At 49.0% G+C, this 12,880-nt stretch overlaps 5 protein-coding genes across 5 annotated transcripts; 1 reads left to right on the top strand and 4 right to left on the bottom strand.

The window, feature by feature from the left end:
* Positions 1-555: 555 nt before the first annotated feature.
* Positions 556-2,461, bottom strand: J7T55_005940 (HET-domain-containing protein; the record flags this gene model as incomplete). Its single annotated transcript, XM_053138838.1, has 4 exons — positions 556-621; positions 674-771; positions 880-1,076; positions 1,296-2,461. 4 exons carry the CDS (start codon positions 2,459-2,461, stop codon positions 556-558), a joined length of 1,527 nt encoding a protein of 508 aa, XP_053000710.1.
* Positions 2,462-3,488: 1,027 nt separating this feature from the next.
* On the bottom strand, positions 3,489-5,291 carry J7T55_005939 (dicarboxylic permease; the record flags this gene model as incomplete). The annotated part of the gene is made up of 3 exons (XM_053138827.1): positions 3,489-3,928; positions 3,981-5,038; positions 5,104-5,291. 3 exons carry the CDS (start codon positions 5,289-5,291, stop codon positions 3,489-3,491), a joined length of 1,686 nt encoding a protein of 561 aa, XP_053000709.1.
* Positions 5,292-5,974: 683 nt separating this feature from the next.
* Positions 5,975-8,614, bottom strand: J7T55_005938 (uncharacterized protein; the record flags this gene model as incomplete). The annotated part of the gene is made up of 9 exons (XM_053138816.1): positions 5,975-6,462; positions 6,523-6,700; positions 6,752-6,924; positions 6,978-7,251; positions 7,307-7,767; positions 7,901-7,955; positions 8,151-8,199; positions 8,324-8,377; positions 8,523-8,614. 9 exons carry the CDS (start codon positions 8,612-8,614, stop codon positions 5,975-5,977), a joined length of 1,824 nt encoding a protein of 607 aa, XP_053000708.1.
* Positions 8,615-9,849: 1,235 nt separating this feature from the next.
* Positions 9,850-11,192, bottom strand: J7T55_005937 (aspartate aminotransferase; the record flags this gene model as incomplete). The annotated part of the gene is made up of 5 exons (XM_053138805.1): positions 9,850-9,900; positions 9,955-10,036; positions 10,090-10,730; positions 10,944-10,982; positions 11,040-11,192. 5 exons carry the CDS (start codon positions 11,190-11,192, stop codon positions 9,850-9,852), a joined length of 966 nt encoding a protein of 321 aa, XP_053000707.1.
* A 325-nt stretch (positions 11,193-11,517) lies between these two features.
* On the top strand, positions 11,518-12,471 carry J7T55_005936 (aldolase; the record flags this gene model as incomplete). Its single annotated transcript, XM_053138794.1, has 3 exons — positions 11,518-11,577; positions 11,670-11,922; positions 11,984-12,471. 3 exons carry the CDS (start codon positions 11,518-11,520, stop codon positions 12,469-12,471), a joined length of 801 nt encoding a protein of 266 aa, XP_053000706.1.
* Positions 12,472-12,880: the final 409 nt, after the last annotated feature.

The raw sequence follows: 12,880 nt of genomic DNA, 5'->3' as shown, positions 1-12,880 counted from the left end.
TGGAACTCCTTTACAACTGGCTAAATTTGGCCAAAATATGCGTCAGCAACACGCGTGGTCTGGACGATCCTCCAAAATATTTCCATCAGAGCCCTTGCATATTGCTTCTGACTTGGCCGCCATTTCGGAGTGTACTTCTGATTCAATACAATTTGACTTCTGCACACAGAGACTCATAGTCGTTCGCAGAAACTTACCGATTATCACTTCAGGGTATTACAACTGCAAGTGTTGAATATCTGATAACATATGCCTCGTCGTCAAACACTTATACTACCACTACTAGTTGACGGGAGTCGGAGTGTTTATCCACCCATTCAAACAACGGCCCACTTTCCAGATCATAAACACCATCATAATCGGTATCCCAGCTTCCCAACCTCTTATAGAATCCTTCCGTCTGTTTCAACAGTATAAGTCCCATGATAGCTCTCTTGAAGGGCCTGTTTGGCTTGCGCTCAATTAATGGTACAAAATACATGTCCCCTCCTGTCTCATTATGCGGACCGTCTAGACTTATGACCAGCTCCGTTTCCAACTGATGATCATTATCTCCTATCTCAAGTACATGGACTGTTCTGATATCTTGCCAGAAGTCGGAACACTCATCTCGATATTTTCCTAGCACACATCGGGCAATCAAACACTTCATTCTCAACCGGCCCTCCTTTACTGGACCATATTTGTGTGATTCATCCACCAGAACCACGATCACGCTCTCCATGTCGATTAGAGAGTGGTTGAATCCCAAACCCGAAGGTATGGTAACTCCTGCATCAACACTTGTCCAGCTCCACGTCGGATAGCGCCTTGTCATCGATGTTTTGAGAGAGTTTCTTCCAAGTACCCCCCAAGCAAGATCGAAGGGCATATTCTTACGGAAGTGTCCAGCGTAGTACTCCTCGCCAAACACAGTAGCATAACGCTGTGCTACTGCTGCCAAGGCCACGAGCTTGTCCTTCTCTGGATATGTGAGTAGACATCCACTGTACTCACCGACTATGTTCGCCCACTGGCCAAAATGGTCTGATGGACTCCAATCTGGCTTTCCACCTGGGAAGCAATTGAACGGACGCCTGTAATTTGTATCAAAAGCCTTCCCAGTTCCAAGAATTCCGTGAGGGAGACCCTCCTGCAGGGACCGGCTTTCATCACACTCCCACATTATGCGATTATTCGTGAAGTGCAAGACTCTCGGGGAAAGTAGTCTTTCCTGAACGACCCATCCCCTTTTTGATAGTGGAAGGTCCCAGGTACTCGAAGTATAGTCAAACTCCGCCGCAAAGACCGTGCACCTTAAAGACTCTCCTGCATTGGCTGGTTCTGACTCTCTAGAACTCGCCTCAACAGGGCCATCATTGCTATTCTCCCCATCATCTGAACTGCTCTTCAAGGAATCGTCAGATAAGGCTTCGTTGGATGAAGTTCCCGACACTTCGCTGTCTGAGCTACGTGGAGTGACTCTGGCCCTTGGAATTACCGAAAAAGCGCAGCATTCCTGGATAATGTCGGGATTCCTTTGCCTGAACGCGCCTTGCTCGGGATTTGCTGCGGCGTCGAAAGATAAATTGAGGTAACAGTTCCGATAGATCGATGACATCTCTTCCGTATGGAACAGCCAATCTGATTCGGAATCTTGCAGAATGCAAAGACTGTCTATCCATATATATCGAATGGATAACCGATTGCAGATAACCATTGCGTCACGAAAGCTGCTGGCAAGGATATCAACGGGGATCCCGCGGCGAAAATGGTTCAAGTTCGCACTTGTCAAGGTGACGAAGCTTGGATTTGAACCCCAGCAATGGCTCAATGTTGCGTAACGACCGTGAGGACGTTCTGAACTCGTTTCCAACAGGCGGGGCGAAGTCGCTTCAGGGATGTAGATCAGACGTTTGGGATACCATTCGGAATCAACTGGCCCGTTCGATATCTCGCAATTATGCGAGCGTTCACAATTTTCCATCCACATTTTACCAATTTCCAAGACGCTTTTGTGTCCAGTACTGTCCGGAATCCGCCTGAGTGGGAACATTTCTCTTCTGACTCTCCACGGCTCTGAATCGAGGTCGCTCGCAGCATGTCCTGAAAGTCTAGCGTACCAGTCAGGTACTGCTTCACTTTTGTAGGAGACGTGTATGTAGATGGCGTTCCAGGGCATTTCACCCCAATTCAACCAGCGAACTTTTGAGTCAAACTGTATTTCCCAACAACGTGGCCGCGAACCATTGCCGCTCTTGGAGGGAATAAAGTTGGCGTCAGGAGCCCACTTGTAGCTGAGAAAAGGCATGGCTGTTTCTTCATTCTCTGGGTCTGGGCTTAATTCAGAGCGTCGCAGAAGGAGTGCGCTGCATATCTTACAACCGCCTTTCGCGGCCTTTCCCAAATCTTCGATGCACGCATGATGCAATCCAGCGTGTCGCCCGCTGGAAAACATCGAGAGGCAGAGTGCGCAAAGCATGTCAGATCGTGAGTTGAATTGTAAAAGCCAGAGCCAAGTTCACGCTTGCTGACCGGGGGAGAGATTGAGTCTTTGTTCCTGCAAATGCAATTGAGGTCGAAACTTAGTGAACGCGTGAATGACAAGTGCTGGCGGGCGACATGCGGCTGACGTGACGGTTGTACGTTGCTAATGCAGCTGTTTAGACCATGATGACATTTCAAAGACAGAAACAACCCCTCACATCGACTTTGGCGCCCATTGGTCGGCACTATCAGTACCCTGGCTGGTACCCTCTTCCAGGTAGCGCCATTTGCTGACTGCCATAGATCGGTGATACAACAAGACTATATGCTTCCGTATTAGAAACCTTTTGGACACATACGCTGAAATAAAACTTGCCAAGTCTCCTTGTTTGAAAATTCGTTGGTACTCAACATCAACTGACTGCCCGGAATGGGATAAGAATTGTCGTACATGGTTATATAATCCCAAAACTACACTCAGAGAGCACGGGCGCATCTATTCCTCTCTGTAGCACAATTAAAAAAAAAAAGGCTCTTGAAGGTTTAAAGCTTGAGACTGAGATATATACAGGTTCATTTGACTTGCAAATCTGTTGTGTGAATGTTAGATTTCACCTTACGAGGTGAATATCCCAATTTCATCAGACTTCAGCATAGAGACCAATAAACACGCTGGCAGCTATTGCTGTACTGAGTAAAAAACGCTCGTAAATGCGGACATCAGCATATCCAATCCAATCTTTGATGACAGCAAATGAGGTGATGTAGCCGACGATACCTCACCCGGTGGTTTTTTTTTTGGAGATAGAGTTAATGAAGTATCTCCGATTAAGGCTGCTGTGGTTCACGATCGACAGACTCCTGGAATCGAGTACGCGGCAGAATTTGATGGCTCATATGGTCCGAAGTCTGCCCTGACTGAATACTAGTGTTCCTGGTCACGATCTTGGAAGCGGTCATTAACTTCTCTGTCACTTCTCAGGTATAGGTCGAGTAGTGGATCATGAGTTACGGAATGAATCTCAAAATAACCAGGAAAAGCCCTTGCGGTAGACCTTGCCAAGCTTGCCTCTTATCACCATCGCAGCCTCCTTTTCCCTCATGGCGGCCTCGACCGCCGCCTTCTCCTCTGCAACCGTTTCTTCCGGAACGCCTGTGACCAAGTCCGCCACCTCAGCCCGCACACGTTGAGATTTCTTCACAATCTTGTAGCCAAAGATTAGACCTAGGTAGATGGGGATGCCGATGTACTGGACTATGAAACCCTTGTAGTCGAAAGTGCCGATGAAAACCTCGATGCCTTTGGTGAGTATCAGGATGACCAGGAACGCGAGAGCGATGAAGGAGCCACACGCGCCGAAGGGGGCGCGGTAGGGGATGTATGCCAGACTGATGTGTTGAATCTTGCGAGCACGGCAGAAACAGATGTGACAGACGAGGATAGAAATCCAGGTCAGGAGGCCTAGAAATGTTAGCAATGTTGCTCACCAGCCAAATATGACCTGGAAGCTCACCGAAGACAGTGACAAGGCTGGTGAGATTGTTGAATACTGTTGCGGCACTCGAGCTGACGGACATATACGCCAATCCGCAGAACGCAGCACAAAGAGCCAGCGACACGAACGGCACTCCAGCTTTAGTTGTACGTGTGAATATCTGGGGTGCCTTGCCATCAATAGCGATGCCGTACAGAGTACGGGATGAAATATAGATATCCGAGTTCGCCGCTGAAAACACAAAGACGGCGAGGCAGGTGTTGATGACATGATCAAGCCCCTTTATCCTGGCGATTTTTATGGCCACGACGAATGGGGAGGCGGCAGCACTTGTCTTGGCTCCGGCAGCGAATGCGAGCTCCCGGCTATTGTACGGGACGACCAGCCCCAGGAGAAAGACAGAGATGATGTAGAAGAACACGATGCGGAGGAAGGTAAGGCGGATGGCTTTTGGCGTGCACAGACGTGGGTTCTTGGCCTCACCGACAGTGACGCCTACAAGTTCAGTCCCGGAGAATGCATATACTGCGGCTACCATCGCGCTCCACAGACCGAGCAGATGCCCCTTGGCACCACCGACCTTATACTCCGCGAAGGCTCCGGGTTCAGACCAGTATCGGAATCCAGGACGGTCTCCGGTTGGCCCACCACCAACAGCGAGTATGAAAAGAAGGATTATAATGCCAATCATGATTAGCACCTTCAGGGAGGACAGCCAAAACTCGAACTCGCCGAAAGCCTTGACGCTGACGCTGTTAATGACAAGAATCAGGACCAGGATAATTGTGATGAAGACAGCCGGATTGACACGGTCTCCGACCCAGAACTTCATGATAAGGCCAAAAGCAGAGAGTTGGTTCGGGGTTGCGAGGAGGTATTTGAAGAAGTAGGAGTATCCTGTCGCAAAACCGAGGGCCGGGTCGACGAGACGAGTGGCGTAACCACCGAAACCATGCGAGAGGGGCATGTAGGATATGATCTCGCCGAGCGCGGCCATGACGAGGAAGACGACGCAGCCGACGATGCTGTAGTCTAACAATATTCCTGCCGGACCGGTCTTGACGAGAGCTGATCCGCTGGAGGGTTGGATTTGGTTATGAGCTGAGCAATCAAAATTTGGAAGTAGGAGCTTGAGGCTTACGTCCCAATCATGAGTCCCGTGCCCAGAGCACCTCCCAAAGCAATCATAGTGACATGGCGAGTTTCGAGGCGTTTCTGCAGATCGTGGCCGGGATTATGGGCCAGGTTTTGGACCTCACCGAGCTTCGCGCTCTGTTGATGCGAAAGTCTCTGTAGGCCTCCTGCCTCCATCTTATCTTGGGCCATCATTTTTGAAAAGGCCGAGACTGAAGTGAAGTCCAGAAAATCTCGGAAAACAACGAGGCGGTACTCTGAGTTCGAGTTCAGACAGGATCCTCACGATCGACTCTGGCCTTTTTAGGGAGCAGAAGCTATACCGGCTGGCTTGCAGAGAAGGATTTATGGGTATAGCTCGATTAGCCAGTGGGGGTTTCAAGCGTTGTTCAAGCCAAATGGCAGTCATACCAAGTATCTGACATCTTAAACTTGGTCATTATCTCGAGCCTGGGTCCGGTATAATGGTTCGGGAGTAGTTCCCGAAGCCGGGGAGCACCGCTCGGCTCGTCATCCCGCGTTTAGTATCAGATAGGCGACTGATTCAGACAGGCCCTTATAACCGGATCTCTTGATACGGCATATGAGGAAAGATTGATAAGAACCCACGTCTTAGGACAAATAGGATGGATTGCGGCGAAGATACCCTGCCCTACGTAAGGCTCCCTTTAGAAGCCTCCACTCACATGGCTCAGCATTCACTTCGAACTGTCAAGTCTCACGCGGTCACCCCGTAAAGCCAAGTCTTCCAATCAATGTCTCGAGCCGAATGACTTCAAAGTGGCTCTTCCGTTGTGGAGCATAAAAATGAGTCCCATTTCCCGGGCGTACAAATGTTAGGATAAAATGCAGCATGCGTAGCCTTTCCCGAGGACCTGTCATAGTAGGTCCCCACTAAAATCGAGATCCTGCGTGATGGCATCTGTCCACAACCAGCTTCCGGAGAGCTGAGTGTTGCCATAGGCGGACATTTCTGGCTCCCAATCGAGCAGTCCCGCGATTGATAGCATTTCCTCGGATGATGCCAGGCCGTTAGCCGCAGCACCGGTGGCGGTTACTCGCTCTGTATGCTCAGTAGAGGGATTGAGACCTCTATTGACATTCGATAAGGGCTGGCCGCCTGCCTTAGGTGCCGGTGGTTCTTTCGTTTGTGTCTGAACGAGATGCAGGATTTCTTGTAATTTCTCTAGTTCCTCTTTCCGGTACAGGGCAACCATATTGCCGTGCGCAATTATGGTACTCAAGATGCTGAAGGCGGTATCCAGGTAGCTGCTGTCATGATTTGGGAGACCGGGTATAGCCGTCATAAGCGTTAGGATGAATCCAGATGAGAAGGTTTGTTCTAAATCGAACGAGAGAAACGTCTCTTGTGACATGGTGAGTGTTCTCATGTCCACGTCTCAATGTTGACCGAAGTGTTGCTCACCTAAGAGATGTTGAGACTGCAAAGTCGATAGGATACGAAGGGACTTGCTTGCTGATTCGGACGATGTACTCAGAAGAGCTTTGATCGGGCCTGCGAGGTCTCGATGGATGGCATCTTGCCTTGCCAGGACATCTTGTAACAGACAAATTAGAAGTGGCCTTGTTGCGAGGACAACACACTACAAAACGTCAGCTGGGTTCATGGGCACTAAAGGTGTCGAAAATTGAACCTGATGATAGCTTAGATTCAGCGTTGCGGAAATTCGCGAGGCTGGCTCGTAGTTATCAAACTTGAACTCGAACCCCGCCGTAAGTTGAGGGGCGAGCCTGGCCATGTCTCTCAAGACTTCCTGAATCTTTTTCAGAAAAGAAGGCTCAAGCTTTCCGTCGGCACCATAAACAGCTATGGCACTGTCAGTGCGTGAGAATGGAAGACCAATATGACGATTTACTTACTACTCAGGACCTTGGCGTGCAGCTGCGACAGAGCTACGTGAAGGCCGAGAGCTTTATACTTATAGTTGATGGGCTCTGATAGAGGTAGAGTAACAGTTATATCGCTGTCTTGGATCGAGCTCGGTGCACCCATCAGCGACGACAGTTTTCGATCCAAAATGTAAATAGTCCACCAGATGCAGCGCAGTCTATTGGCTTCCGTCTCACTGAGCAGGCCTTCAGAAGGCTCACAATGGAGACCCTGTGTCAGGGCTATCCGAAATGCTTGGCCAATCTGAACTTGAAGGTAAGCTACAAGATCCAGGAGGTAACATTGCGGTCTATCTTACATAAGTGAAGGCGCTATTCCGATGGTCAACCGACTGCAAATACAAAGCGAGGCAGCACAGTATCTCCATGGACAAGATCGGATCCTGGTAAAGACCTTGATTATCAGGCAACAGCTCTAAAGCTCTGCTGAAGAGTCCGCTGCCAGGAGGACTCTGTCCTGGCGCTCCTGGAACTAGAAGGGCCTTGCCAAAAGCCATGACGAGTAAAAATTGAATATACCATAATCGAGTGTCTGTGGTAGGTTCCTGCTTCGTGCCATTCCTGTAAAAGTCATGAAGCCCACTCATGAAGTCATTCTCATCGAAAAGATGATATGTCTGGCCTAGATGAAATTTCACTGTGTTGGTGAGGTAGAGGGCGTGGTCAAGTGAAGGGATGTCGGCTGTGGGCTTAGGGATCACCTCTCGAGAAGAAGGCCAGTCTAGTTTGACTGCCTGCCCATCAACATTCAATGGCACTTCTGGAGATTCGTGTTGGCCAAGGTGCTCCTGAATCATACTTAGAACTCGCCGGCTGTATGCCCAGGTTGATGAAGGGCCAAGCCATCCTGAAAGAAATCAGATTATGTATTGAGAGTGATTTCGAATACTCACGCCTCCTTCCCGTAGAATCCGTCAAGAACTTTGAGCGTCCACTTGCTAAGGGGTTCTGTATGATGCTAAAGCTGCCATGCCGTCTTTCAATTAAGTCATCGTCCCCGATAGGTGCATTCGTGCCGTCGTTCGCGAGTAAAAGCGTGGAAGCTTGAACGACGGAATCTTCTTCAATTTGTAATGGCCTATTTCTCTCATCTAAACGCCTTTGTCAATCCTGATGTTCATGGCAATCATTATGTACACGTACCATAACGTCTACCCGCGTGGGGCGAAGTGGATCGATGTAAACGCGGCCGCTTTGAAGTTGGGGGAGTCTGAATGTCGGCATCCGGGGCATACCCAGATTTTCGCTTCAGGTCATTCAAAAACCTAGAATTTGAGCACCAAGACCTATATATGGGAATTCTTTAGGCCAAGTACCTCTCGGAGACCACAACCTTCCTGTCTTCCTTGTCGAATACGCATTCCGTCGACCTGCGTAGGCAATTGCTGCAAGGCATCGAGCCCGAGCACTTGACCTTACGCTCACGGCATCGTAGGCATCTTGAAGCGTTCGGTCATTAATTTGTGTTTGTTGGTTTTGTTCTGCACATTGATCAAAGATAAAGGCGGGACTCACGCATTGCTTGAACGCCGGCCCCGCGATGTCGAAGGTCCCGAGTCGGCGTCAATTTCTGCCGAGTTGGCAGGACTGCATGCTTCTCTGACCATACTGAGGATCACTAATTGATCTCAAATCACGTGTCTCAGAGTTTCAGACTGAATGTAACCACAAGAAGCAGACATCCAAATTGATGGAGCCTCGACGAATGCAATCGTCAATGCGCTGTGAGAATCTGCATGTCCAATGAGCTAAAAGGCAGCCACACCACATGTGTGGCGCATTGCCGGTTCATTCTTGGCTTGCTCTGGGAGGCAGGAACACGTGACCTTCAACGGCATTCAGTGAAGTCAAAGGAGCAATATTCCCGGCTGATTTTCATTTGTACCATGGAAAACGCAAAAAGTATCCCGTTATCATCTCCAAACCTTGCTTAATAAAGTTGAAAGAACGTTTTGAGGAGTAGTAATTATGTTTTAGTCCGTCTTTGTGCCATGAGACAGGTTCAAACCCGTCAAAAGCGAGCTCGGAACGCCTTGCCGAAAAGTGGACACTAGTCTTGAATCCAGTCTCTTGTGGCTCGGTTGGCCACGCCCCCAAGTAAGGATGGTTTGAGTCACTTTTTCGCCGAAGGATTGCAGTACACGGTGCAATATCCCAAAATTGTAAACAATTTCGGAGAGGAAAATTAGGGACTGGGTGTGTCCAGGTTATCTAGGCTATCCGGTGTGTCTAGAGCATCTCGGGCGTATAAGAAATCTGCAGTATCTGGATCGTCTCAGTCTCTCACCTCGGGATCAGAAATTTGACCTTCCTCATAATCGTGCTTCTGGACATGCATCTGCGATATCTATGTACTGAGAAAGGAAAAGAATGCAACGTTTGATATTCCGACCATGTGCTAAGTCCAAGTGACAAATAGGCGAGGAAACTGTGTGTCAGCTCAATAAGGCTTTCCTGAAGGGCAAAGCATGCACGAGGACGCTAAGATATATATAAATTTTAGGTAGATTCTTGACTTTAACTGATCTAGTCTTGTCTCTACTTCATTAGCGTTTTTCTAGAATAGGTAATACGACGTTTGCCACGTATAATCGGCCACGCTGTCTATTCCATTCTGAGTTTCAGTATTCCTGTTCTCCGGACATTCTAACAACCTCGTCGATCGCCTTAGCTGCACGAGCTACGTTGTCTTCGCTTAATCCAGCGACATTGATGCGCCCTGACCCTGGTAAATGAACGTGATATGTGCCGACCAATGTCTTACACTGGGATGGCGACAGTGCCAGGCATCTAAATTATTCAATTAGGTCACAAGCAAGTCTGTACATGAGAAGACTGCTACTTACGAGAAGAGCCCCTTTTCATTGAGGAGATAAGTCCAATCCCCTGGTGTCTGTATCAAGTCAGATATAAAGTTGCTTGGTGTATTTGGAACAACTGTACGTACCTTCAGCACATTCACCAACTGGTCGTGCAGAGCATGACGGTTCCTCTTGAGCCGTTTCCTCATACCGTCGAGTTCCATGATCCTAATGTACTAGTCAGCTTCGCACTCTAGGATTTCTTGGTGAGGCAGACCTACCAGGCTTTCCGCAATGCATTGTCGTTCAGCACAGTCTTGACCAGTCGGCTTCCATAAGCTGGAGGTGAAGAATAAGTGTAACGTATCAGACTCCGCAGTCTGTCCTGGACATTGAAAGCAACCTCGCTCGAGTTTGCTACCACGTGAAGGGCTCCACACCTCTCCCCGTAGAGCGCGAAATTCTTCGAAAAGGACTGACAGACGAGCATCTCCATGCCTGCTTCCACAAAAGTCCGCACGCCCACCGCGTCCTCACTCAAGCCATCACCAAGACCTTGATAGGCAGTATCAAAGAATGGCAAATGGCCATTGGCCCTCATCTCGGAAGCTAGCTCTTCCCACTGCTGGACACTCAGATCGACGCCGGAGGGATTATGGCAGCACCCCTGAAGGATAAAGACGCTGTCCGGCGGAGCTGTCCGCACGGCATTCAGAAGGGCGGCAAAATCCACTACATGCTTGGAAGAATCGAGATATTGGTACGTGACTATCTCTATATTGACATTTTGAAAGATGTCAAGGTGGTTTCCCCACGTGGGAATGCCAATATAAACCTTGGGCTTTGGTTGCATGGCCTTGGCAATCAACAGAGCGCCCAGGGCATTGGCGCCGGTGCCAGATATTGTCTGAACGGATGAGATCTGCCGTAATGTCAGGAAATTCGCATGTGGTGAATGGATGGAAATATGATGGAAGAGTAAACAGACCCTGCCGGATTTCAATGCCTTGCAATCGTCTCCGAACATCACACTGGCGGCAAGTTTGAGAAATTCTGCATCTCCAGTTGTCGGTCCATACTGTATAATACTTAGCCCGCTAGCTTCTAATTGACGAGTGCATACAAGACGACATACGTCGTGTCCTAAATCAGCGCGTTCGAGATGCCCTTTGGCCTAGGAAATGCTTAGCGATTGAATACTGGCATAAGCTGTGCTGCAAGATTGACCTACAAGCTTCACAACCTCTAACTCTTGGTAGGTACAGGCCTCGCTTCGATAGATACCAACACCCAAGTCCACTTTCTCTGGATTACGATCGTTGTCCGCATTCTTCTTCAGGATGAACATGGGGTCCGGGGGACCTGGTTGAATGTGTCCAAACATCGTGACTTGGACAGCGCTTTTGACAGTGAAAACCCTGCGAGAAATAAGGCCGAAACACTGTTTTTCTTCTTAGACCATTATTGATCCCATATAAATGAAATTAAAAGAGACAAGAGCTTCGGTAGCTGTGTCCGAGATAACGACGGCACAGCTTACCGGGCCCCACTTTTGACTTGGTGGTTTTCGGCAACGGGTACCGAATCGTGCATGTCAACGGGAACGGCAGCCGGGGACTTTCGAGCTGCTGCTTATTTTCCTGGTGATTCCCGTTTGGAAGTTGGTGAGTCAGTTACCTTGGTGGCACGTTGTTGACGATATCGCCAAAATGGCTTCCCTCTGCACGAACAACTTGATGCGGCTCAGCGCGGCCGGGAAGCTCTGTACAGTGAGTAAACTAGAGATCCAATCCTTTACCTCAATATCAACAGAAATGGATCTTCTGATCCCTGCTGTGGCACGAATCACTGACAGCCCCAGGCTATGGGCATCAGGCTTGTAAATAATACGCAGGTTGTTCATTTGGCGGCTAATGCAGGTTTCGATGCCCTTTTCATTGATCTGGAGCACTCGACACTATCAATACAGGATTCAAGCCAGCATTGCATAGTAGGGCTGCAGCGAGGTATCACACCATTCGTCAGGGTTCCTTACCAGTGCGGCAACGGCTTTGTACAGAAGGTATTAGATGGTGGGGCTATGGGTGTGATCTTCCCTCATATCCGAGGTCGAGGTAAGATATGTCGACCTACAACATGGCGAGGCTGAAATTCCATGCTCACGAACGAGAACAGAGGACGCACAGGCGGCGGTGTCGATTTGCAAGTATCCACCTCAGGGGACTCGGTCCATCACTGGACAGCTACCGCTCTTCTCTCTCAAGGCAAAACCGCAAGAGTCGATAATATCTGAGACAAACGCCGACGGCTCCAGCGTCTTCCTGATGATTGAGACGAAAGAAAGCGTAGACAATATCGAAGACATAGCATCGGTCCAAGGCGCAGATGTCATCTTGGTTGGCTCGAACGACCTCGCTATCGAGCTTGGAGTACCAGCCCAGTTTGGCAGCAATACCTTTCGGGAGGCCTTGGAAATTGTCAGCAAAGCCTGCAAAAAACATGGGAAAATCTTCGGCTTGGCAGGTATTTATGATAATCACGACTTGCATGACTGGGCTATCAATGGACTGGGGGCACGTTTTCTTCTTGGCGGGCAGGACTCGGCGATACTGGCCAAAGGCGCGAAGGAGACCATGGCAGCGATCACGAAAGTACCTACCTAGAGCTTCTGAAAATAAGAAACGTACATCTACTTAGTAAGAAAATTCTGATCCGGCGATCGCCACAGCGTCCATCGAATTCCAAATGCTACGCCACGTTAACTTATAAGGCACACATCATCAATTGCAACATCTCTCCTTTTAGATTGTTTCTCAGCCAACCATGCATTCGAAGAGTCGAATCGAACAAGGACAGAAGAACAGCTGATGTCCAGCTCAGGCTCGAAGCAGCCCGAGCTGGAACTAAGATGAGTTGCATTCCGAGGACTTTATAGCTTAACAACGCTGCTGGAGTCAACTTGAAAGGCCAGCATCGTGATAGTTACGCATTCCTAGAGGTTTCTGAGTTGAATCTGGATAGCCGCTACGTCTTCAATCTCAGACTCTAGGACATTTAAAAGTTCAACGCTGC

This window comes from Diaporthe amygdali (assembly GCF_026229845.1).
Source record: "Diaporthe amygdali strain CAA958 chromosome Unknown NODE_1_length_4327563_cov_65_473760, whole genome shotgun sequence".
Lineage (NCBI taxonomy): Eukaryota > Fungi > Ascomycota > Sordariomycetes > Diaporthales > Diaporthaceae > Diaporthe > Diaporthe amygdali.
The sequence above is the reverse complement of the archived record's forward strand: the minus strand, read 5'-3'. Positions and strand labels throughout refer to the sequence as shown.